This window comes from Tursiops truncatus, chromosome 4 (assembly GCF_011762595.2).
Source record: "Tursiops truncatus isolate mTurTru1 chromosome 4, mTurTru1.mat.Y, whole genome shotgun sequence".
Taxonomy (NCBI): Eukaryota; Metazoa; Chordata; class Mammalia; order Artiodactyla; family Delphinidae; genus Tursiops; species Tursiops truncatus.
The window spans coordinates 139,821,777-139,848,848 of record NC_047037.1 but is presented as its reverse complement, the minus strand read 5'-3'; the positions used below and the strand labels follow the sequence as shown (position 1 = coordinate 139,848,848).

At 42.6% G+C, this 27,072-nt stretch overlaps 1 protein-coding gene across 1 annotated transcript in view; it reads right to left on the bottom strand.

The window, feature by feature from the left end:
* Positions 1–353: 353 nt before the first annotated feature.
* BACE2 (beta-secretase 2) overlaps positions 354–27,072 on the bottom strand; it is an 86,999-nt gene continuing 60,280 nt past the window's right edge. The window contains exons 7-9 of the mRNA XM_019923162.3: positions 23,948–24,097; positions 19,867–20,035; positions 354–841 (exon numbers count right to left, since the gene is read on the bottom strand). Of these exons, the coding sequence (XP_019778721.1) occupies positions 588–841; positions 19,867–20,035; positions 23,948–24,097 (573 nt within the window). The 3' untranslated portion in view covers positions 354–587. The remainder of the gene's footprint in view (positions 842–19,866; positions 20,036–23,947; positions 24,098–27,072) is intronic.

Genomic DNA, 27,072 nt, shown 5'->3' with positions numbered 1-27,072 from the left:
GGGCCGCTGCTCTTTTTCCAACTCAGAAGGGGGCAGGATGGTTAGACCATCAGGCCCCAGACTTCTTCTGCAGTCATACTGTGAGCCTTCTTGTACCACGTTGACGCAGGCCGAGCCTGGTACAAAATACCCTTAAATGTGATTAATACAAAAAGCTTCCCATTAGCTAAGAAGAGTTATAAACTATATGCACTTATTTCTCCAGAGAGAGGAGGGAGAAGAGAACAAGCCAAAAAAGCAAGGCTCTTGGTTTTCTTTTCTTTCCTTTTCTTTCTTTTGGGGGGTGGGGGGGTGGCACACCTAGATAGTTTGGCATAACCAGCTACATAAAGCCTGAAGCCCAATTCACTCTGTTTTGATTATGAATGAGGTGTCTTTTATTATCATTTTCCTTGGAAGTAGGAGAGTAGGCGGAAGCTTTAAAATCAAGAATCAAAATACAGTGAATCTGGAAGGCATCTGGGAGCAGAACAGAGACTTAAGACTAATGGACACAGGAAGAAACCTTGCCTTATAACCCCTGCCTGCTGCCCCTTGAATTGTCATAATCCTTGAGTTCAAGGTTGCTAGAGTTTAGGCTTCTCTCTTCATTTCCAGCGATGCCGGACGAGAGAGGACTCATCATTGACGACCTCGGGATCTGGGGGTAGATGCCGGCACCGGAACGGAAGTAGCAGCAGGATGATTAAGGTAAGAAGGATGATTCCACACACGCTCATGAGAGTGTAGGACACGATCCACAAAATGGGCTCGCTCAGAGGCAGGGCAGGGACGCAGTTACTGGCTATGTCCTCTGTCGAGAAAGGCCCAGAAATTTCAGACACTGGAGCACCTGCGATTTCTGAGGAGACAGAAGGGGGAAAATCCACAGCTGTGAAACGAGCAGTCCATCTCTATCACACGACAAAAGAGATAACCCTGTGCTTTATCAGTCAGGCCACATGGGCACCAGGTTCCAAGGGCCCAGGCGTCTGAGCACACACCGAGGGGGGTCTCGGTGGCCGTGTGCCTTCAGAGGGTCCGGTCCCCTTCACGCTGGAATGACAGCACGTTTCAAGGTCTGCAGGTGTGGGACCCACAAGGTGGGGAGCAATGTGCGGAAGGGCCCACGCGGAGGCGTCAGGTGATTCGAGGAGGCTGGCAAGGCTGGAGCGCTGTGCAGGTGAGGGTGTGTCAGTCAGAGTCTGTTAGGAGCTGTGTGGTCGTGCTTCCTCAGAGGAGATGAGGAAGGAAGAGCGGGACAAGGAAGTAGGAAGAGAAGTAGCATCTAGAACAGAAAACTCAGCCGCACCTGCCAGACTCTCACGGATCTCCCCTGTGGAGTCCACCGGAGTGCGTGCTCCGCGGTGGATTCCCCAGGAGGTAACATGCTCACCTCAGCCTGACCCACATTCCTAATGGGTTCCAAGACCAGCTGGGTAAGCCTGGCCCAGGAGACCCTTCCCCACTGCACTCCTGTCCTATGTCACATCTCCAGTGTACACAGGACGCAGAATCAAGAGTGGTTCGTGAGTGCAACAGCAGATTCAGGACGTAACGGGTAACCAAGAAAAAGCACGGCTGCAATTCATCCCGTGACTTTTGCAAACTGACTCTTGAAAAATGTTCTTCCTGGAGAAGGAAGTTGAAGTGATTTCCTGAAGCAGGTTGGGGATTGCCAGTATTTCATTTGTCTACACTAGCCTGATCTGCTCCTTTCAGAAGTATAGAATTTGCTTGGCATCTCCAGTTCTACCTGGAAAAAGAAAAAGGCCTCATGACCCATTTACCTGTATTTAACTGCAGAAATGAATATTTAGGTGCCAGACAAGAACATTGCTAAGCATTAATTTTCCTGTAAGTAAAGCCTCCAGATCCTAAGACCTGCCAAGTAAGATCTTTTTTTTTTTACTGAGGAAAGAAAAAGTCAAAATAGCAATGGAATGATAGTTAAAAGTATGGTTTAAAATGCGGGAAAAGACAAACTCAAATAGTTTGCAAAGAGGTTACGTTTTCTTGTTACAAATGTGGATTTTGTTAATGTGGATCCTCTGATCCAAGGAACAGAGCCTGCAAATACCTACGAACAGAGGGATGCTGGCCTTCAGTTAATCTAGACACCCAAGTGCCTATAGCATCTTCAGCTACCGGCAGCCTGCCAGGTCCTTTTGAAAATCAAGTTTTGTTGGAACACAGCCACTTTCGTTCACTTATGTATTGTCTATGGTTATTTTTGTGCTAAAGCAGCAGAGTGGGACAGTTGTGACAGAGACCATCTGGCTCAACAACCTAAAATATTTACTATCTGGCTCTTCGTGGAAAAAGCTTGCCAATACCTGGCCTATAGCATTTAACAAACATTTTAAATAACAAAAAATCACTCCACTCTTCTTATTACAAAGGCGGTACATACGTGCAATAGAAAGTTTGAAAATATAAGTAAATAAGGAAATAAAAACTCAAATTCACCACTCAGAAACGTCAATATTCATAGAGTATAATCATAGGCATCAATGTTTTAAACAAAGATGGGATCATGGGGCTTCCCTGGTGGCGCAGTGGTTGGGAGTCCGCCTGCCAGTGCAGGGGGCGCGGGTTCGTGCCCCGGTCTGGGAGGATCCCACGTGCCGTGGAGCGGCTGGGCACGTGAGCCATGGCCGCTGGGCCTGCGCGTCCGGAGCCTGTGCTCCGCAGAGGGAGAGGCCACAGCAGTGAGAGGCCCGCGTACCGCAAAAAAAAAAAAAAAAAAAAAAAAAAAGATGGGATCATGTAACGCATGCTGTTTCATACACTGTATGTTCACGTTACATGTGATAAAAATCTTTTGATATCACAATGATATTAATTTTTGATATTAATTTTCCACAGTGCTGTTTTTATGACTACACAAAAAGCCAAACTATAGATGTATCACATTTGCTTATCAATCCCTATCTGTGACTTTAAGTGGTTTTCAGTATTTCCACCATTATAAACACTGAATATGAAACACACTGTACCTAAATCTCTGCCCATATTCTTATTATGTTTCAGAATGAATAAATAAGTAAAATATGGCTCAAGGTAGGCTCACTTTTAGGCATCTGGATATTTGCTGACAACAGGCCCACAAGAAAGGCTGAGCCACTGTGCACACATGCCCACCAGCACAGGATGGGGGTGCCACTTCCCACTCTCGCACCAGCATCTATAAGGAAGAATGATGGTCCTCAACCCAAGATCAGAATGTTTACAATTCTTTGATTACTACTTGGGGGACCATTTGAAAAATACACTCACTGGCCATTTCTAAATCTATTATCATTTCTATCTTTTTCTCATGGATTTGTAAGAGGCGTTTATAAGGTAAAGAACTTTTTTTTTTGCTGCAAATGTCTTTCCACAGTAGGTCATTTGTCTTTTCAAAGATTTATTTACTTTGTAAATAGAGAAGCTTTAACAAATGCAATTATGAGAGTGAAACATGCTTAGGGCAAAGACAATATCTTAATAGAGCAAAGCACAAAGAAATAAAAAATCACTTGAAGCCACTTCTGCTTCTAGACAAGATGGAAGAGGAACCAGATTTACCCTCCCACCTGAAACAACTAAAATAGAAAAAACAAACAAACATGAAAAAAAGACTCTGAAGATATTAAAACTTGAACAAGGAGAGACAGTAAATCCTGAGAGATGGGAAACAGATGGTGTGAGCCACACAGGTGCCCTTCTTACTGCCTTGAGAGAGTTTCTGGGTTGTGGCACAGAGAAGGGTGACACTGGCGGAGTATGGTGGTCTCCCCAAGTTGGGGAGACAGAGGCAGAAATCCAGAGAAGCAAAGGCTGTTAGAGTTTGCACGGAGAGGGATGCAGAGGGGACAGCTACACAGAGAAATGCCACACATCTCCAGAGGGCCTCCCCTGAGCCTCCAGCGGAGTGCTGACCTTAAAATGAATGAATGCCAGTGAAAGAACTACTTGGAAGGATTAAAAGAAACAGTGCTTGGAGTTCACGCAGGGCTGAGAATAATGCCTATTGCCAATTATTTCCTGTTCACTCTGTTTCCCACAGTGAAAAAAACAAACAAAACCCCAGAAAAACTCACTCAATTCACAGGGTACTTAGAGTACTAAGGGTCTTTCCTCTGTAATAGGAAAGATTAATCACAGACTAAACTGCTCTGATCCCTCCAATAAAGCTTAAAAAGGATCAGTCTCTTCCTAAGGAACTTAACTGTGACCCAGAGCAAATCTCAAGAGTAGTTTAGAGAATACAAACGTATTCAGTGCCCGACCAGGTAAAATCCACAATGTCTGGCATCCAACACAAAATTACCAAGAGGCAAGGAAAGAGGAAACACAAGACGTAGCAGGGGAAAACGAATCAGCTAAAACTTAGCAAGAAGCGACACAGGTGACAGAATTATTAGACAGGATATTAAGACGGTTATTATACCTCTATTCCACTCAGGAAACTAGAGGAAGTATTAGACATGTTAAACAGAGACGTACAAACTGTACAAAAAAGAAAGACCTACATCAAGCTTCTAGAGATTAAAAACTGCATTACGTGAGATGAAAAATACACTGAATGGTGTGAATAGCAGATGATACACTGCAGAAAAAAGACAAGTGAACTTGAAAACATACCAGTAGGAACTATCGAAATGAAACAAAAAAAGAGCAAAATACTGAAAAAAACAGAAAATCAGTAAACGATGGGACCACCTGAATGAGAGGAGAGGATGGGAGACAGAAAAAATATTTGAAGAAACAGTAACCAAAAATTTTCCAAATTTGATAGAAAGTATAAACCCGCAGATCCAGGAGGCTCAAAGAACCCCAAGTATAAGAAACATGAATACACCAGTGAATTGCTAAAAACCGGTGATAAAGAGAAAAATCTTTAAAGCAGAGAGAAAAGGAAATATTATGTACAAAGGAACAAAGAAAAGGATTACAGAAGATTTCATGTTGGAAATAACACAAGCCACAAGATAGTGGGGCAGCATCTTTAGAATACCAGGGGGAGAAACCCTGCAGCCTAGAATTCTATACAAAGCAAAAACATTTTTCAAAAGTGATGATAAAAAAGATGTTTTAGACACACACGAGCAGAAAGAATTTATCATAGGCAGACACACATGCGTGTGTGCACACACACACACACATATGCATAATGAAGTATTATTCAGTCTTAAAAAATAAGGATATCTTGCCATTTGTGTAACATGGATGAGCCTGGAGGACATTATGCTAAATGGAATTAGCCAGACACAGAATGACAAATACTGCATCATCCACTTACATGTGAAACCTAAAAAAGTCAAACTCATAGATTCAGAGAGTAGAATGGTGGCTGCTAGGAGCTGGGGGGTGGGAATGTGGGGAGGTGTTAAGGCACAAAGGTGCGGTTATGCAAGATGATTAAGTCTGAGATCTAATGTACAGCATGCTGATTATAGTTAACAATACTGTATACATGAAATTTGCTATAAGGGTGTATCTTAAGTGTTCTTAACACTACCAAGAAAAAAAAAGGAAGAAAGAAAGAAACTACTAACTATGTGAGGCGATGAACATGTTAATAAGCTTGAGTGTGGTAATCATTTTACAATGTACACATATATCAAAACATCAAGTTGTATACCTTAAATATGTATAACTTTTGTCAATTATATCTCAATAAAGCTGAAAACAAGAAAGAAATCATCACCATAGAGCTGCAGTATAAAATGAACCAAAGGAAGCCCTTCCAGCGGAAGAAAAATGATATCAGGTGGGAACACTGGACCTACACACAGAAAAGAACACTATAAATTGTAACTATGTAGGCAATTGTAAAATCTTCATTTCTAACTTTAAATATTTAAAAAGATAACTGATTAAAGCAAAAATAGTAACAATATATTGGGTGGTTTGTAACACACATCTAAGTAATATGTATGACAATAACTGCACAAATGACAGAGGGGAGAAAGGGAAGTACGCTGTGTAGGTTCTTTTACTACAGGAAGTGGTAGATGTGACAAGGTAAAGGTGGATACTACAAACCCTAGAGCCACTAAAATAACATAGCAAAGAGTCATAGCTAATAAACAAGGGGAAAAAAAGGCTCAATTCAAAAGAAGGCAGAGGGGCTTCCCTGGGGGCGCTGTGGTTAAGAATCCACCTGCCAATGCAGGGGACATGGGTTTGAGCCCAGCTACGGGAAGATCTCACATGCCACGGAGCAACTAGCCCGTGAGCCACAACTACTGAGCCCACGTGCCACAACTACTGAAGCCCGTGTGCCTAGAGCCCATGGTCTGCAACAAGAGAAGCCACTGCAATGAGAAGCCCACGCACCTCAACGAAGAGTAACCCCTGCTTACTGCAACTAGAGAAAGCCTGTATGCAGCAAAAAAGACCCAATGCAGCCAAAAAAAAAGGCAGAAAAAGAGAAAAAGGGGAAAGCAAGAACAGATGAGACAGAGAAAACACATAGCAAGACTGCAGACTTAAACCAAACCATATCAATCATCACATTAAATATAAATACTCTACACTAGGGGTTTGTGGACTTTTTCCATAAAGGACCATGTTAACATGTTAGGTTTTTTGGGTCATACATGATTTCTATCATATATTCCTTTTGATTTTTTTAAACAACCTTTTAAGAATGTAAAAACCATTCTTAGTTCACGGGCCACAGAAAAGCAGGCTACGCGCCAGATTTAGCCTGCTGCCTGCTGTTTGCTCAAGTCTGGTCTAAACACCCCAGTTGAAACACTGAGATTCTCAAACTAGATAAAAAGCAAGACCAAACTATAGGCTGCTTACAAGAAGCCTACTTTAAATGTAAATACTCCATTATGTTAAAAGTCATAGGATGGAAAAAGATGGATAGTGCTAATGCTGATAAAAAGAAACCCAGAGTGGCTATTTTAATATCAGACAGAGTAGATCCAGAGCAGAAGACTATCAGATAAACATGGTAATTTCATAACGATAAAATGTTCAATTCATAAATATGACATAATTTCTGCCTCTAGCAACAGAATTTCAAAATATGTAAAAGAAGAATGGTAAAGTACAAAAGGAGGAATAGACAACTTCACAAATATAGTCATAGATTTCAACATCCTTTGCTCAGTAACAGAGCAAGGAGACAGAAAGTAAGTAAGGATATAGACAACCTGAACGATTCTATCAATTTGACAATTACAGAATACTCCACCCACACAGCAGCATATACATTGTTTTCAAGAGCACATAGGACATTTACCCAGATAGAGCATATCCTGGGCCACACTACAAGTTTCAATAAACTTTAAAAGATTCAATTCATACTGTGTTCTCTGGCAACAGTGGAACTAGACATCAACAACTAAATTTAAGATAGCTGGAAAATCCCTAAATATCTGGAAACTAAATAACACATTTCTAAAACTATAAAATGTCTAGGAAAAACACAGGAGGAAATCTTTGTGCATTGAGGTAGGCAAAACATTTCTTAGCTCTAACACTAAAAAGCACAATGTATAAAAGAAAAATACTGATAAATTTTATTTCATCAAAATTAAGAACCTGTCCTCTTTCAAAGACAATATTAAGAGACTGAAAAGACTGGGAGAAAATATTTGCGAGTCACATTTTTTTTTTTTTGCAGTACACGGGCCTCTCACTGTTGTGGCCTCTCCCGTTGCGGAGCAACAGGCTCCGGACGCGCAGGCTCAGCGGCCATGGCTCACGGGCCCAGCCGTCGCTCCACGGCATGTGGGATCTTCCCAGACCGGGGCACGAACCCGTGTCCCCTGGCGAGTCACATTTTTGATAAAGGATTTGTATTCTGAATATAAAGAACTCTGAAAACTCAAAAATAAGAAAACAACTCAATACAAAAATGGACAAGAAAATGTGAAAAGACACTTCACCAGAGAAAATGTGTAAATGGCACATAAGCACATGAAAAGACGTTCGAGACCATGAGTCATTAGGGAAATGCAAAGTTAAACCCCAATAAGATACAACTAACTACCTGTTAAAATGAAAAAGATGGACCATATCAAATGTTGGTGAGGATGTGGAAGCACTGAAACTCTCATACACAGCTGGTGGAAATGGAAATGACACAGCCATCTCTGAAAAACAGTCTGGCAGTTTCTTAGGCAGTGAAACCTATCCCTTTCCTATGACTCAGCCATTCCACCCCTAGGTGTTTACTCAGGAGAAATGAAAATTATGTCCAAGGACTTCTACACTCATTTTCAGAGCAGCTTTATTTATAATAGCCAATAAAACCTGGAAACAACCCAAAAGTTCAACAGGTGAAAGGGGTAAGCCAATTATGATATATCTATGCAACTGAGCATTGCTCAGCATAAAAATGAATGATACTGAAAAATACTGATACATGAAAAAAAGAAATCAATCTCAAAATAATTATGCGAGTGAAAGAAGCCAGACAAAAAGGAATGCATGCTATGATTCCATTCATATGATATTCTAAAAAGTGAAAAGTAATCTATAGTGACAGAAGGCAGATCAGTGGCTACCTGGGGTTGGGGTTGGAGGCAGCAAGGGCTGGGGGGCAGGAAGGACAGAAAAGTACAAGGAAACTCTGGGGCATGATGAAAATGTTCATCATCTTGTGTGTTGGGATGTCTTTTTAGGTTGCACACCTAATGTAAAACTTACCAAATTGTACCCTATAACACAAATGGCTCATTTCATACCAATTATATCTCAATGACGCTTTCAAAAAATCAAAAGAACAAGGCAGTCAAAAAAGTTATGTCAAAGAATAACACATGTGACATGATTGCATTTAGGTTAAAAAAGAAAAACAAAACCAACGCCAGCTCTGCTGGGTACCTAGGGATTTTAGTATTTTAGTATTGTTCTTCAAGTGGAACGCCCAAGTTTACACATGTTTCCATATATGAGACACACACACATCTGCCTAGATTTAAGACGGGGTTACAGCCCAGTAAACCCATGATGAGTTGAAAATATCATTAAGTCAAAATGCATTTGATACACCTGACCTACTGAATATCCTAGCTGAGCCCAGCCTACCTTAACAGTGCTCATAACACTTACATTAGAACACTTACATTAGCCTACAGGTGGGCGAAATCATCCGCTACAAAGCCTATTTTATAATAAGGTGCTGAATATCTCTTGTAATTTACTGAATACTGTATTGAAAGTGAAAACCAGAATGGCTGTCTGGGTACAGAATGGTTCTAAGCGTGTCATCGGTTGTTTACCCTGGAGATCGTGGGGCTGAGTGGCAGCTGAGGCTGCCGCCGCCCAGCATCCCAAGAGCATCGACGGCAGATTGCTAGCTCAGCCGAAGATCAAAATCCACACCTCAAAGTCAGCTTTCTACCGAATGCATATGGCTTTCACACCATCATAAAGTCAAAAAATCTCAAGTCAAACCACCATAAATCTAGGACCATCTGTACATATAGACAAATACAATAAAAATAGTAAAAAAAAAAACCCAACATCATCCAATTTTCTTTAATGTACATGTATTATTTTTATAATCAGAAAAGTTACGTATTTTTTTTTAAAGTTTTTGAGAACTAGCCCCAATTTAAGGTTGTCAGACATAATGTATTATCTGGAAACAACAGCCTTCTCACATTCGCTAACCAGCCACCCAATGTTAAAGTTGATTTAAAATTACTTCTGGAGAATATTTTCTAGAAATGCCATTCACTGAAAAGCCTGTGTATTTATTACACATACTACTAATTCTGTGGTCACAGAACAGATTTTCACTTTTCACGTTGGATCTGTTTATGAGAGGCCATAGTGTGCCGTGGCTAAGAGCACGGTCCCTGGGGTGCAAGTCCTAGTTGCCGCTTATGAGCTGTGTCATTTTGGTCAAGTTACTGAACTTCTTTGCCCCGCAGTTTCCCCATCTGTGAAGCGAAGCCAATAATAGCAGAGTCTTGTTGTATAGATAACCAAGTCAACAGGAGTTAAGCACTTAGCAGGGTGCCTGGACTAAGGTGAGTGTTTACTAAATGTCAGCTGTTAATACAGTTACTTTAAATTCTTTCATCAAGGGCTTGGGTTAAAATTTTAATTATGCATTTTCTGTCTTGTCTCCTAGAAGGTCAGGACCCAGCTGATAATGAGTGCCTGAGGAAGACAGCTCCTCTACCAACTATAAAAATTATAGTAGTCAGGTCTTTTCCACCACAGCATACAAAATGAAGTGACCCGTTCCCTCCCATGGATTAGTTGGTACTGAGATGCTTTCTGAGTGGATGTGGTTTACTTGGAAGAGTGTCCTGGAGTTATAGGACCAGTGCAATGGATTCAGTACCGTTTTGCTCTGAAACCATGTGAAGCCACTTACCATCCCAAAGCCTCAGTGTTCTTTTCTGTAAAATGAGGAAGCAGGGCTGCCTAATCTATGTCTCTGGGGGCCCTTGGCTTTGCCATCTTTTGGTTGTACTCTAAGTAGATAGCAGAGGCATATCTCTGAGACACTGTTCTTAATAGCTAACTTTCCTATTTTTAAACCTGAACCAGAATATCCAGTTTCAACCTGCCGCAAAGAAAATTCACAGTTAAATGACTGCCACAATCCATGATGCGTCTCAAATTGTCTAAGCTGAAATCTATACAGTTCTTGGGTGCTAAATGTCTCAATCTATAAAAAGAGATGGGTGGTATTTCAGAAGCTTTGGATACATTAAGAGAAAGCTGTCAGTTTTAACACGCTACTATTTTCCTAGCTATAGGACATTTGGTCCAGGCAACAGAGAGGCAGGTGAATGTGCTCCAGTCCCCGGTACCTGTTCCAGGTATGTGCGACTATGTGCTGCAGACCCAGGCTGGCCATCTCCATGACACACCACGACTGCCACCTTGTTTATCTGGCTCTGATCTGAGACTAGAATAGTGACTGTCCGTAGGAGTGGAGGGTGAGTTGAGGAGAAGCAGGGGCAGCAGAAGAGAAGCATCTGGGGATCTTCTTCCAAAATACCCATCAAGCACCCACCCACCACCATTCCTGTATACCTTGGCTGAAAAAGGAGGTGAGGATGTAGACCATGCATATTTTAAAAAGCTCCCCAGGAGATTCTAATCAAAGAGCTCCCACTCACTGCCCTCTTTCCCACCCCAACCCTTATAGAGAAGCCTAATCCCATAAGCTAAGTGTTGTCTGACAAACACAGATTATTATGAAAACCAAAATAAAGACACTAGGGGAGAAGGGCAGCTCCCAAAGATTTTCAAGTTCTGGTTGGTGCAAAGGTAGAACTTTCTCCTGCTATAACACACAGAATTGAGTACAAAAACAACCCTTAATTTTAAATTTGTAGCTGAGCTCAGAAATAGGCGTTAGGGCTAGGTTCCAATTCCCAACAAGTTGGGGGTGGACAGAAGACTTGACCCCAGCACCAAGGACATGGGTGCTAGAGGTGACATGCCAGCAAAAGTCTGGCCCATCAGTACAGGGAGCCAGGAAAACTCTACCAACAAGGAAGCCTGACCCTGAGGTTTGAGGAGGGTGGAAGCTGAGTGCAAGAAAGGCTGTCCCATGAGAAACAGAACCTCAAAACCAATACCTAAATCATGGCTGGCATCTAAATTTACACAGCTTGGTGTAGAAACACTATACTTCTCATGGTTTGAAAAACACTCAACAGAAACATGCAAATTGCTTTACGGGAACATTTTTACAACCCAAAGTGCACTGAACTCTCTCAGATTGGAAAAAAAACAAAACAAAACACTCTCACTAAAGATAAGCTCACAACAAAAAACTACAAACCAAGTGAGAAAAAAAAATCCACCAGGAGAAAACAGTCAACAGACACAAAAACAAGGAGATTAGTTCTCAATCAATGATAGAAAATACAACAATCTGCTTGCATTATACAACAGCTGTGTTTAAAGGGATTAAAAACTCACTAAAATACCAACAAGATTATTTCTTTAAACAAGCTGATTCAAAAGTTCATAAAAACCATTGTAAAGCAATTATACTCCAATAAAGATGTTAAAAAAAAGTTCACAAAGGAAAAGAAAATTAAGACTAGCAGGGAAGTTTTGAAAAAAGAACAATAAAAGGAAACTAATACTATACAACATATCAATGGAACAAAAAGAACTAATACTATACAACATATCAATGGAACAAAATAATAAATATATATCTCCCAGGGCTTCCCTGGTGGCGCAGCGGTTGAGAGTCCGCCTGCCGATGCAGAGGACACGGGTTCGTGCCCCGGTCCAGGAAGATGCCACAGAGCGGCTGGGCCTGTGAGCCATGGCCACTGAGCCTGTGCATCCGGAGCCTGTGCTCCGCAACGGGAGAGGGCGCAACAGTGAGAGGCCCGCATACCGAAAAAAAAAAAAAAAAAATATATATATATATATATATATATATATATATATATATATATATATCTCCCAAATATTTACTCGAATTTGGTGTGCAGTAATAGTGGGATTTCAAATTAGTCAAGAAATGATAGTTCATTTGATAAATGTTATAGGAACAATCTGGTAGTCATCTTGGGGAGAAAAGATTTAATCTGTATTCTATGCCAAGGGAAATCAAACATAGAAATATATACTTAAACAACTCACAAAATAATTTTAGTGAGAAAGCTAATTTTAAAAGGGACATTAAACCCAAGAAACTTAAAGCGAAAGATTGATATATTTACATGCATAAAAGTAAACATTTTTTACACTAAAATTCATCAGAAGCAAAGTTTAAAAATAATTTCTGATTGAGATATGAATTTTAGCTTTTCTTCCTCCAGACAAATGAAGACATAAAGAGCTCTTACAAATTGACACCAAAAAGTAAAAACCCAACAGAAAAAAATGGGGAAAAGATAGGAGTGGATAGATCACAGAAAAGGAAAAACAAACACCCTTAGATATATGAAAAGAAACTCAACCTCACCCATAGAAAGCAATACAATTAAAACTGCACTGAGATGATCTTTTTTCACCTATCAGATTGGCAAAATTCCTCAAAGTGCGTCACTATGTTGGTGAGTCTGACTGGAGAAACAGGCCATCACATACATTGCTAGAGAACTAGTATAGTCAGGTATAAGTGAGTATAACCTCTATGGAAAGCAATGTGACAATATTCACCAAGATTACAAACGATACACCCTTCAACCCAGTAATTCTACTTCTAGTTATCTAACCTGGAAGTATACTTTCTTATCTGTGAATAGACATATATAAACAGTATCCATTGCAGCACTGTTGTAACAACAAAAGATTAGAAACAACATAAATGCCTATCAATAAAGATTAATTAAACAAATTAGGAAACACCCATACAATAGGAGATCATGAGGCTCAAAAAAGTAATAACGAGGGAAGATTTTATGTACTCATGTGATTGAATCTGAGAGAGTGGGGTGCTGTATAAATCACTGTACCTTTTGAATGTTACCCAGCCGTTTTCTAAAATTAAATAAAAAATGATAAAGGAGATAAAGGAAATACAAGCCACAACAAAATTATTGCAGGCCACTACAGAAAAGTAAACTAGTACATTTGAGAAAGTACAAAACAGAATTTCTGAAAATGAAAAATACAGTCAACATAATTTAAAACTCACAGAATAGGTTAAATAGATTGAACACAGCTGAAGAGAGAACTAGACCAATATAAGATGTACCTGAGGAACCTACACAAAATGCAGCAAAGAAAATATGAATGAAAGGTCAAGGGTTATGGAGGAAATAACGAGAACTCCCAAAATTTATTTCATAGGAGATTAGACGAGAGTACAAGAATGGGTGTGGAGATACAGCTGAGAATTTTCTAGGGTTGATGACAAGGAACATGAGTTGTCAGAATCAGAGAGCACAGTGAGTCTTGAGCAAAATGAAAAAATAATCTAGGGCTTCCCTGGTGGTGCAGTGGTTGAGAGTCCGCCTGCCGATGCAGGAGACACGGGTTGGTGCCCCGGTCTGGGAAGATCCCACATGCCACGGAACGTCTGGGTCCGTGAGCCATGGCCGCTAAGCCTGCGCGTCCGGAGCCTGTGCTCCGCAACGGGAGAGGCCACGACAGTGAGAGGTCCGCGTACAGCAAAAAAAAAAAAAAAATCTATATCTAGATATATCATGGTGAAAGATCAAAACGCTAAAAATTTAAAATAAAAGAAGTCTCAACAGCACCCAGAGAGAAGGAATAGATTACCCTTAAAGGTATAACAACTGAAACTCACTGGAGTCTTTTCACCAGCAATTATGATGGCAGAAGAGTAATAAAATAGCATCTCCAGAACACTAAGGGAAAACGGTTGACCTAAATTCCACACACACACAGATAAATTATGATTCAAGAGGTGTGGCAAAATAAAAATTACCTTTCACAAACTTTTATAAGAGAAATCCTAAAGTACATTCTGCAGCAGAAAGAAGATTGCTGTGTAGTGTCCCAGTGAATGGAAAGATGACCATTTATTTATCTATTCTCCTTTGAAGGACTTTGGACTGTTTTTAGTTTGATGAAAATGATAGTTTTATGTAATTATCATGAATGCAGCACTTTGGTTAGTTTTATGAATGAAGCTGTTTCTGGTCAAGTCTTTCAGTGGACACACACGTTCATTTCTCCTTTGCATATAGCTAAGAGTGAAATTTGCTCAAATCCATTGAGTAGGAGTATTTTTAACATTAGTAGAAACTGTTGAGCAGCTTTTTAAAATTCATACTAAACAAAGTCTGCAACTAGGAATCCCTTAATTGAGGATTGGAAGGGACTTCCACAAACCTAACCCATCCATTATGCTCAATGGTGAAGTATTTTAATCACCCCCATTAAAGTAAGGAGAAATGTCCATCACTATTTTCTATTCAATAGTGTCTCTAAAAGCATCAGTAAAAGAAAAATAACTAAAAGATAAAAGATTAGAAATGCTAAAAAGCGTATTATTTGCAGATCCTCTACCTTTCCAAAGAGAATCCAAGGGATTCTAACAACTATTTAAAAAACGGAGAATCCAGCAAGGTGGCTGGACAGAAGATTACTACACAATAAAATGGAAAGCCTGTATACCAAATAATCCATTAGAAAATACAATTTTAAATAATCTCATCTATAATAACAGTAAGCACTAACAGGTATCTAGTAATAAGTATACGTGTAAGACCTTTTTAGAGAAAACCACAGGACCTTGCTGTAGGACATCAAAGATGACCTAAACAAATGAGATTCAGCACATTCATGGGGTAAAGACTCATACAGTAAAAATCTGATGTCTTCTCAAGTGAATCTATAAATTCAATGTAGTTCTGATCAAAATCTCAATATGATTCTTCAGGGATCTTGACAAGCTGAATAACAGGATAAAAGTAGCCAGGACAATTTTAAAGACGAATAAGGAGAAGAGTCAAACACCTACCAGACATTGAATCTTATTATAAACTACAGAAATTAAAACCATATGTTATAGCACAGAGATACACCACTATCCCCGCTGGGACAGAAGAGAATGCTCAGAAATAGACCCAGATATATATATACATGACAAAGAAATTATTAAAACGCAGTAGGTACCTTGCCAAAAATATTTACCCTGAATCTAATCAAGCCTCTAGTCCTAAGTTTCCAGGAATATGACATCAATCAAAAATGTTAAATGATACCATCAGGAAATACTCAGATGAATCTGATACATTCTATAATACAACTGGCCTTCAAAAAAAATAAAAGCTAAGGAAAACATTTTTGGGACAACTGGGGAAAGTTGAATATGGTTTAGATATTATATGGTATTAGGTAAATATTGTTACGTTTTTAGGTGTCATATTGATATTATGGTTAAGTAGGAGAATGTACTTATTTTTCAGAGATGAACAATGAAATATTTAGGGGTGAAATGTCATGATATCTGCAAATGGTTCAGCAAAAAAATATATATACATATACACATACTGATACATGGCAAAATGTTAAAATTAAGTCTAGATGGTCAGTATGCAGGACGTTATTGTATTATTTTTAGTCTTTTTTGTATATTAAATTTTTTTTACAATAAAATATTGAAAAAATCAGTGGGAAAACATATATTCAATAAATGATGCTGAGAAAATTCAGTGGCCTCATAAAAATTAGATTCCTACTTCACATTTTAGAAGAAAATGAAACAAAAGTATAAAGTACCTTTAGAAGAAAAATAATCTCTATTTTTTTAGAGAAAGGAAGAATTTCTCAAATAAAGTACAGAATAGAAGCCATAAAAAGGGATTAGTAAATTTTACTTCATTAAATTAAAAATGTAAATAAAAGACACAAAACCCAAGAAAAGCCAGAGAGATTGGGAGAAAATATGTGCCATGCATATAACCCAGAAAATCAGTATCTAAAATATATAAAGAACTTATGTATGTCAATAAAAAGTAATTAGAAAAACGTGCACAAGCTGTTAATAGAAAAATTCACTATCAGAGAAAAAGCTTAACCATCCCATAGACATATCAAAAGTTATGTCATCTCAGGAGCAATTAATTAAAATGTGGCACTATTTCACACACATATTGGCAAAAAAGAAAACAAAACAAATATGATAATACTTTGAGGGAATGAAAATTCTTGTATAACTTTGGTGGTCCAGCTACTTGGAAGACAAATCAGTCAGCAGGCAGTAACACTGAAGGCTGGCATAGCAAATCACCTAGAAATGCCATTTCCAGAAGATCTCACTCACGTGCACAAAGATGTTCAACACAGTTGAAATATCAGAAACGACCCACATGTTACTCAAGGCCAGAGTGGGTAAATAATCTGGGTATATTCTCACAATGGAATACTACACAGCAGTCAAAATGAATGACCTAGTCCTCATTTCAACGTGGAAATGCTACCAAATGTAAAGTCGGGCAATCAGAGCAAGTTGACAAGGAATCGGCACAGCACTAAGGCATTCATATAAATTTAAAAATGCCAAAACACCAAAACAAACGAACCTACCTTTTGGTATAGGTACTCGTTTACAGTAGGCAGGTTCTAAGATGAGCCCCAGTGACCCCTGCTGCCTGATATCTACTCCGTGTAGTCCCCTCCCAAGTAGTATAGAACCAGGGTTGCTCTGTGTGACCAGAAGAGTAGGCAGAAGTGATAGCACGGCACTTCTAAGATTAGGTTATAAAAGGGCTGTGGCTTCTGTTTGGGGGGCTCTGTTGCGTGCTCTCTCTCTCTCTCTCTCTTTCTGGGATCACTTGCTCTGGGGTGATCAGTGCCCTACCTTGAGGACATTCAGGCAGGCCGGTGATGAGGTCCAGATGGTGAGGAAAGAGGACTCCTGCCAACAACCACGTGAGTGAACTAGGAAGTGGACCCTCCAGCCTTCAGTGGCTGCAGCCTCACAAGAGACCATGGGCCAGAACCACCAGCTACGCCCCCTCTCAATTCCTGCCCCTAGGCACCTGCACAAGGCCATGGAATGCTGCTAAATTGGGGGTCATTGTTATATAGCAATGGATAACTAATCCAAGGTAGTTATAACCACAAAGTGAAATTATAAGTGTGCGGTAATTAGGAGAAGAATATACACAGATTTCAGGATAAAGAGTAATTCTGGGGAAGGCAGTGGCATGGGGCTATATTTATGTTTATTTCTATGAAAAATTTTTGAAGAAAACATAACAAAATGTTAGCATTTGTTAAATCTGGGTGTTCCCCAGTGTGTATATAATACATGATTTCTTGCAATTGAAAACATTTTGTTATTTAAAACATGCTATAACTTAAAAACAAACACTTTTAAAAAGAAAAAGAAAAGCAGGGTATCTCTTCCACTTACTATGGTGCTTTATTTAGACCACTGTCTAGCTCCTAACTGCTGCCCTGAGGGAAGTAATTACTTTAATGGCTAAACAATTTGCACTAAAGAGGAGACATATCAGAGTATATTCCCACTGCTGGTAAAATCTAATGTTTAAGTACCAAGACCTTAAGTACATTTAAAAAAAAATAGCCACAAAAAAGTTGTATAAGAGCACCTAACAAAGAATTCATGATGAAGTGCAAGAGACGGTCTGCTTAGAGACCCTTAAGATTAAACTATTTGCAACAGTAATTCACTCGGGAAACATACGGTGATTACGCTCTCTGAGGTAGTAAGTAAAGTGGATGATATAACAGCTGTTGGCATCATAGCCTCTACTTTAATGGTATTTAACAAGAGAACAGAAACTGTGGGGAAATTGCTGTAGTTCTTAGATCCTCTGGGTTAGAAGAAGGGAAAGAGTCACAGTTGGGAGATACAGTGGTGTTCCAGGTTGTACAGTCCCAGGTAATGCTACAGAGAAAGCTCTCTTTCAGTGCTAATCTAACAGTGATATCTAACAGGTTGAAAGAGTTAATACACAGCTGAAAGGTAAACATTTACTCATGACTAAGACAAAAAGAAAATGTCAAGTCTCAAGGATTCCAAGCCTTTTCACTAATACAAAGAAATCTGCACTGATATTAAGAAGATATATTGCAAGATATCAAATATGTACCTGGGGTTAGATGATTTTATTTATATAGAATAGGAACTGGCCTAATACTTAATTTTTCCATTGAATATTTCTCTTTTTCTGTTCTCCAAATTGTTATTCTACTTCGTGGGAATTTACTGGGCCTCTATTTTAAGACCACGGTTTAGGTAGTAAGAAATAAGACTGAAACCTCACCTCCTGAATAAATCAGCTGTGATCATTTGGCATTTTGCCTGTGTACCCTCACCTCCTCTGTTTGCCTCCAAACTCCCCCAGCTGGTTTTAGATCAGAGTGAAGGTCTGGTCCGAGTACAGGCTACCAGCATGGTCAGCCAGCATCCCTGCCTGTCATACAACTACATCTAATGTCTAAGACTTTTTTCTTCATCAAGTCCATATTTTCTTTCCTTCACTACATGGCAGTCTTGTATTTCACTACAACCCTTGATTTTCTTGTTTTATCTTTTTGTTGTCAGTTCTTTTTCTACCTCACATTTCTTGTTCTCCCCCTTAGCATGTTACCAGTACAACTTGGGGATTCCCTTCTGTTCCTGATCCCAAATCCAATGTACTGGGACATTTTCAGTCCTCTGAAACCCTATCCTGAGCACGGCATCTCCCTCGGCCTCCGCCCTGGTGCACGTGCTCCAGCGACTCTATCTCCTGCCACTTCTGTGATCTGCTTTCTCCTCGCTAGCTTGGGCTATCGGTCAGAAGTACCTGATTCTCCCTCTAAATCGTGTGTTGTGCGAACACTTCATTTCAAGCAAGCTGCTAACTCTGTGACATTTCCAAGTGGAAGGGGTTTAACCACCCTATCAACTTTACTGTGCTCTCCTGGTTTCTCTGAAGATACACCCAATCCTTAAGCTAGACTTCACCAAATAATGCTGCTGTGTCACCCTCATAGCAACTCTTCAAAAAAATACTATGAGAAAAATGCACTCACGATTTTAGAATTTCTAGAAATAGCAATGACAGGCATTTACCTCTGATTTCACAACGAGGATACCTTTGAGGAAGAAAATACACACAGCTTATCTATGCATTTTCTTTTTTATTCATTTTGCTTTTACTGTCCAAAAACTGTAATTCATCCCCAAGGCCCCATAGAGTATTTTTATTCCTGGTATGAGATGCCGTTTTACGTTTAATATGAGAGATAATTGCAATGACTAACATTTAGTGCACATTTGCCATGTGTCAAGCACTGGACTGAAAGTCTGACATGGGTTATTCTCACTTACTCCTCTCCGCAATCGCCCAGTGCACTTTGAGGATAAGACTTTGATCTCTGAGATAGGCGTGAGTGAAAGAATTCAATGCCAACTGATTCATCATCAAGAACTGCTTCCAAGTCAGTTATCTGACATCAGATAACTGCTCTTGTGAGGGCCCCCTGTCCAATCCAAGCATCGCTTACCTGCACAGGGGCTGGCTGCGAAGCCCACCCTCTTCCGAGCTCTGTCGAAGACCACATAGAAGCCCTCCATCACGGTAGCACCAATCACCAGCGCGTTTGTGGAAGGTGAAATGCCGAATCGGTAACATTCATAGTTCAAGCCAGCCCCCATCATGGGCTGAATGTAAAGCTGTTGAAGAGGAAAGAGCAAACAAGAAAAAACACGAGTCAGGCAATGTCACCAAGCTGTTGAGGCTGCCGTGTGCTCAGACTCTCCAAGGTGCCCTGGGAGCTACGGAGGATGGAGAGGATGCTACCAGCCCTGACATCCAGGAGCTGGGACCATGTGCCCGGTGACAAACACTACTGAGGTGATAGGCACATGCACACCACCTCTGACTGTGCACAGGTACACCCATCCAGGAGACGTCTATCTGTCCGTCCATCCATCTGTCGTCTATGCGCTCAACACTTACTGAGCACTTAATAAGGCCTAGACGCTGTCCTCGGTACAGCCATACAAAGATGAATAACAGCACATGCTCCCTGCATGATCAAAACATACATGATCGAACTGACACGTGAGGAAGATGAACATCAGCGCACTTGCCCCGTGCAGGGAGGACCGGAGGGAAAGGGGTCTCAAGGCATGAAGGTGAGCAAGGATACGCCAGGATTGTTCCCAGAGTCATAACCTGCTGGACATCGTGCAGGTGGTGAGTCCAGCAGTCAGAGCCCTGCACTGACTGGTGTCTGTCTGTAAACCCTTCTTCACAGCAAGGAATCATCCTATTCTTCACATAGTCTTGGCACCTCACCATCTGGTATATGCCGGGCACACAGTAGGGCCTCAGCAGATGGGTATTAAACGAATGAGCTTGAGCAGTGTGATGAAACAGACAACTTCTCCCGAGGGTCAACGTAACTTAAGAAAAGATGGTGGATACACTTGGCTACCACCAAAACGCTTCCATTTAGGGCTCTGTAAGCAGGTCCTAGAACATACACACACACACACACACACACACACACTCCTACCTCTGAATGAACTAATTCCATACTAAAACCCCCCCAAATCACCAAATAAAATGCAAATGATGACACCGATACAAACATGATACAAACTGAATTTGTATCTTTCCCTCTGTCCTTTCTGTGTGTGTGCCAGTTGACTTCCAATAAAAATTCCAGACTGTAAATTCTGTAACATGTTGGGAAAGCTCCAGTATTGCTGTGTCTCAGAATAACATGCCTGCTTTCTAACTAAAATAGCACAAATAGACAAACCGGTGGTATTTAGACTGAAACTATTTACGTTTTTAGGATTCTATGAAAAAAAAATCAGAATTTGCCTGTGGGCTGGGCTTGGGGGCTGCCTTTTTAGACAGGCCAAATCGGATTCAGCCCACATGTGTTTCTGGAAAATAGGTTGGGGATGGACACACTGTTTTTTGGCATGACTCTCCTGCACTAGCAATCAGTTGCCCATCTACTGTTGCTGATGCCTGAACGGTCCTGGGCAGGGGCCTCATTCTAAAACTTTGGTGACAAGGAGCCTTGATGATTGGCCTGAATGTTAGGAAGGGCTTCAGTTGGGCAGAGCTGGGGTGTTAGGAGGGTACCCCCAGCGCTGTTCCCAGGCGTGCGCTTGTGAGGTTCTCATCGGGTCATGGTTCCTAACTGCCATCCTTTCTCAACAAGGCAATGGAAAGCAAACGGGATTGGGACGGTGCATAAGAAATGAGGAAAACACGGGAAAGCAGATTTTTAAAAAGTGAAAATGTGGACAATGTCAAAATTAGACAAAAGATATCTACAGTCTTCTAAGTGAGAATAAAACTGAATTCTTATCCAGAGTTATGCAAATTAAATGCAATACTCCCAAACATCCCTCATTATATCTTCACGCTCCCCAGTGCTCAGCCCTAAAAATGGCTGGCGGTCCCCAGCAGACCTTCAGCTCTGCCTGCCCTGGACATAATTATAGATTTTCCCCATGAGTGCCTGCTTTCCTCCTACTTCTTATGAGTCCCTGACTGTCGACTCACCCACATGCCATTTATTCTCCAGTTCACATTCACCTTTGTCCTCAAGCTGGGTTTCAACTTTAGTTACAAATCGCCTTGATGAAATAATGTCCACATTTTGCTGTTGGGCTGACCAAAATTTAATCACAGAGAGCACATTATTTTAAGGATGCTGAAAACATATCATTCTAACATCACTCCATGCAGTGGTGTTCATCCAAGGATACTGCACTCTTCTGAAAACGTCTTTGGCAAGTATTATTATTTCTTTTTTATAGTTAAAGAGACTGACACAGAAAGGGCTAAGTGATTTGTTCAAAGTTATAGTGTGAGTCAAGGGCAGTACTGAGAATATCACTCAAGCTTCCAGCTCTCAGCGTATGTGTCCTCTGTTGGGCCGTATTTCTCACAAAGCTTTCAATCCTTTCCCCTACAACTCTCCATTTGTGGAATGCACTTTCCCCCCATATAAAGTTGAGAATGGGGAAAAGCCAAATTATCATTTACTTTTTTCTTCTGAAATTATTCCTCTCTCCCTATCCCTAGTCCCACTCCTTTATCCCAAATTCAGCAAACTGCAACAAAGACACATTGATCTGTCCATTCAACAAACAGTTATTATTATGCACCACCCTCTACCACGTGGCAATGCTAGGGAAGGAAGGATGATCTTTAAATCTCATGGTTCTCATCTTCAAGGAATTAAGAATTTAATGGGAGAAGAAATATAAGTGTGTGTGCGATTAGAGAAAAAAGAAGTCAAATGAAAAAGCCAAGGGCATAAACTCTACCCTGGAGATATGATTCCGGGCCAGATGAGTGGAGACTAGAAAACATGCATTATGAGTTTGAAGGGCAAAGCTCACGAATGGGTCATTCTGCTCAGCAGAGGTTCAACAAAGAGGAGTTGTTTGCACTGGGTCTTAAAGGATGGGAAGAATGTGGATACACAGATGGAGTGGGGAGGCGGGGGCATTTCAGGCAGGGGGGTTGGCGGAAGCAAAGGCGAGGAGACGGCAGCGGGCACCCAGTGCTGGAGGAGAGCCACCAAGAGTGGAGGGTCAAGGGCGCAGCAGGAAATACGCTGGGGAGTCAGCACGGGTCCCGTGAGGTCATGGAAAGCCACACTGGCGAGTGAGGCCTCCAGGACTGTAGTAGTGGGGTGGAGAGCTGTGGCTTAGCAAGACGAATCTGGCGATAGTTTTAGAAGGAGGAGAGGGTGGGGGTGTGTGGAGGGTCCTGAGGTGGCAGTGAGAGGGGATGTGAGTGAGGGCTCTGGGGATGGAGAGGGGGAGGAAGAGGTGAGACACATGATGGGGGAAGACGGAACTTGGTCTATGTAACAAGATGCTTAGGATAAAGGAGGAATCAACGATTTACTGAGTATGGAAAAACTGCTGTTTCCATCTCTGAGCATCCAGTGTTAGTCTCTATTCATAAATAAATCAGAAGTAAACATATATTGATGTTATGGTAGATTCTGCAAAAATGGCCTCAATGCTTAACTTTCCTTGTAGCCACACCCTTGTGATGTGACCTTGCAGCTCTTCCCATTGGGAGGTGGTGTCTACATCCCCACCCCGGTTATCCGGGCTGCCCCTGGCCTGGTTTGGGAAACATTGTGCAAGAGGTGGTGGCCAGTCCCAGGACCTCGACTTCAGGAGCACCTGCAGGTTTCTTTTCTCTCTCACAGAATCCTGCTGCCACTGTCTGAGGCAGCTGCTGGGTGGTGAGAGACAATGGCCCCACCCCTCCACCAATCGAGCCACCAGATATGCAAGTGTGGCCGTCGGAGATCATCCTAAACCAAGGCCAACCTATCCCTGGCCGACCACCAGCTGACTAGAGACCACGTGAGCAAGCCAGACGAGACCAGCAGACCTGCCCAGACTCACAAGCAGAAATAGAAGCTCGCTGATTAAAGCCGCTGGATTTTGGGGTTGTTTGTTACGCAGCACTATCATGGTAATTGCTACCTAATACAGGTGTGATATTGAAATGCACTCATTATGCATGAAGTGCTTTATTTTTGCACATTCCATGTTAAAAAGAGAAAACACAGTCCAAGTTCATACCTGAGGCAGGATAGTTATGCGGAATGATCTGCTGGAGTTCTCATCTCTCAGGTAGATGGAGATTTTAGGGAAATAAGACCAAGGTGTTTCAGAATTTGTCCAGCATGCCAGCTGGGACCCCGTCCAGAAGCCATCAGAGAATTCTGGAATCTAGACAAAACAAGGTCACATGACAAACAATGACGAGTCTGGCACGACAACAGGAAGCAGCTCTCAGCTCTCCTCATCACCTTGCCAGATGCCCATGGCGATAAACACTGCTTAATTTGGATGTAAAGCAAGACATCCGTCCTCTGGAAGAGTGATGGTGACGACAAAATCACGATTATTAAAATTACCGAGGCATGTGGAAAACTTACTGGTATTAGGCACTGCTAGGAGCACTTCGCAGCACGAAGTACTTTAATCCTCAAACACCCGCATCAGGGCAGTAACATCATCCCCTCCACTTTACAGATGAGGAAACCAATGCTCAGAGAAGTAAAATAACTCACCCAAGGTCACATTGTAGTAGGCAATACCCTTTAGAAGACAGACCAGATCTTAAATGTGGTGCTCAAGGCCCTTTTGGGCATCAAGGTCCCTATAAATTCCCTGAGCCCAGTAAGCTTCCTACTGGTGCAGAGCCCTGCGGGGGCTCTCTGCTCTTTTGGAACATCTTTCTCCTCCCCCAGATCTCACCTCCAATGCCACCTTGTCCAGGAAGCCCTCCTTGACTGGCCCCCACAGTGCTGGTACTCCACCATATATCTCTCCTCCTTGACCTTTCTCCTTGTAGCAGTTTTAATTTTAAATTTATTGGTGTGATTGGTTAACTTCTGTTTCTTGCACTAGAATCTGATTCTTCTAACGACACAGGTGTGCTGTCTGCTCCCCCAACTCCTCCTCATAGCCTTAACGCCTGGCCCACAGGAAAGACTCAGGGAATGTTCGTGGGTAAAAAAATGAATGGCCGAGAATGCAGAATGTTTGTTCACCTGTGCCTCTCATCCGGGGACCAGAAGGGCAATGCCAACCATGCTTATCCACTAACTGCTGAATCTGCAAGTTAATTACAAATTACTTCTGTGCCTTCTCAGCAGGCCCAGTGAAGTTTCCAGAGCAGGCCTGCCCTGTTCCTGCCAGCTCCCTGAGGGAAGGACTATGTTGGATGTGTCTCTTTTAACACACCCAGCACACTGCACTGCTCAGGTCAGAACTAGAGGAGCATGTGATGGGGCAGAGCTAGGAGGGCATGTGACAGGGTGGAGCTAGGTGGGCATGTGACAGGGTGGAGCTAGGAGGGCATGTGATGGGGGAGGAGCTAGGATGGCATGTGATGGGGCAGAGCTAGGAGGGCATGTGACAGGGTGGAGCTAGGTGGGCATGTGACAGGGCGGAGCTAGGAGGGCATGTGATGGGGGAGGAGCTAGGAGGGCATGTGATGGGGAGGAGCTAGGAGGGCATGTGACAGGGCAGAGCTAGGAGGGCATGTGACGGGGAGGAGCTAGGAGGGCACGTGACAGAGGAGGACCTAGGAGGACATGTGATGGGGAGGAGCTAGGAGGGCATGTGACGGGGGAGGAGCTAGGAGGGCATGTGATGGGGAGGAGCTAGGAGGACATGTGACGGGGAGGAGCTAGGAGGACATGTGATGGGGAGGAGCTAGGAGGGCATGTGACAGGGGAGGAGCTAGGAGGGCATGTGATGGGGAGGAGCTAGGAGGACATGTGATGGGGAGGAGCTAGGAGGGCATGTGACAGGGGAGGAGCTAGGAGGGCATGTGATGGGGAGGAGCTAGGAGGACATGTGATGGGGAGGAGCTAGGAGGACACGTGACAGGGGAGGAGCTAGGAGGGCATGTGATGGGGAGGAGCTAGGAGGGCATGTGACGGGGAGGAGCTAGGAGGGCATGTGACGGGGAGGAGCTAGGAGGGCATGTGATGGGGAGGAGCTAGGAGGGCATGTGACAGGGGAGGAGCTAGGAGGACATGTGATGGGGAGGAGCTAGGAGGACATGTGACAGGGAGGAGCTAGGAGGACATGTGATGGGGAGGAGCTAGGAGGGCATGTGACAGGGGAGGAGCTAGGAGGGCATGTGATGGGGAGGAGCTAGGAGGACATGTGATGGGGAGGAGCTAGGAGGGCATGTGACAGGGGAGGAGCTAGGAGGGCATGTGATGGGGAGGAGCTAGGAGGACATGTGATGGGGAGGAGCTAGGAGGACACGTGACAGGGGAGGAGCTAGGAGGGCATGTGATGGGGGAGGAGCTAGGAGGGCATGTGACGGGGCAGAGCTTGGAGGGCATGTGACGGGGTGGAGCTAGGAGGGCATGTGATGGGGATGTGGGGTGGAGCTAGAAGAGTGTTGACTTGGAGGAAGGGGTATCTGTCAAGGTCCCCGAGGAAGAAGCACATGAGCTGAGTTGAGGGGCAGGTGGGCGTCGGGGAGATGTGGTGGGGAGAGCAGGCAGGGCATGGAACCTGTCCCACTAGACAACGTGATGGCCATGGAGGCTGGCGCTGAGGGCAGGAAGGGGCAGGAGACGAGGCTGGGAAGGACCTAGGGGCACCATCGTGCATTTATCAGAGATCATTCATCAGGGATCTGAGCGCTCTGGCACATGGGGTGGGATTAAGGCATCCAAGCAGGATTTGTGTAGGTCACTGGTTCTTTGAGTCTAACCTCCAAGGAATCAGCCTGGGCTAGACAGATGCATTTGAAAGTCAGTGACCAATGGGTGGGAAGTGATGGTGTGGCCATGGATGGGATCGCTTAGGAGAGGGTACAGGGAGAAGAGAGGGGCGTAGGACCCACCCTGAGAAAGGGAGCAGCAAAGGAGACCCCCATGAAGAGGAACACAGGCATTAGAAGAGGTCCTGGGAGGAGGGTGTTACGGAAGCTGAGAGAACAGGTAAGGAAGGTGAGCAGGGGTGCTGCAGAGGTCAAGGAAGATAGAAAGTGAGCAAACTGGGTGTCCCTGGACGAATACGGAGTGAGAGCTGCCTGCTCAGGGCCTCGCAGCCATGTGCCGCCGCCCTCGGGGCAGAGAACCGGGAGGAAGCTCGTGCGGTCTCTTCACCCATCACAGGTCCTCCACTGAAACTGTCAGTGCCGATTTGCAAAGTCTCTAATGCTGGCCTTC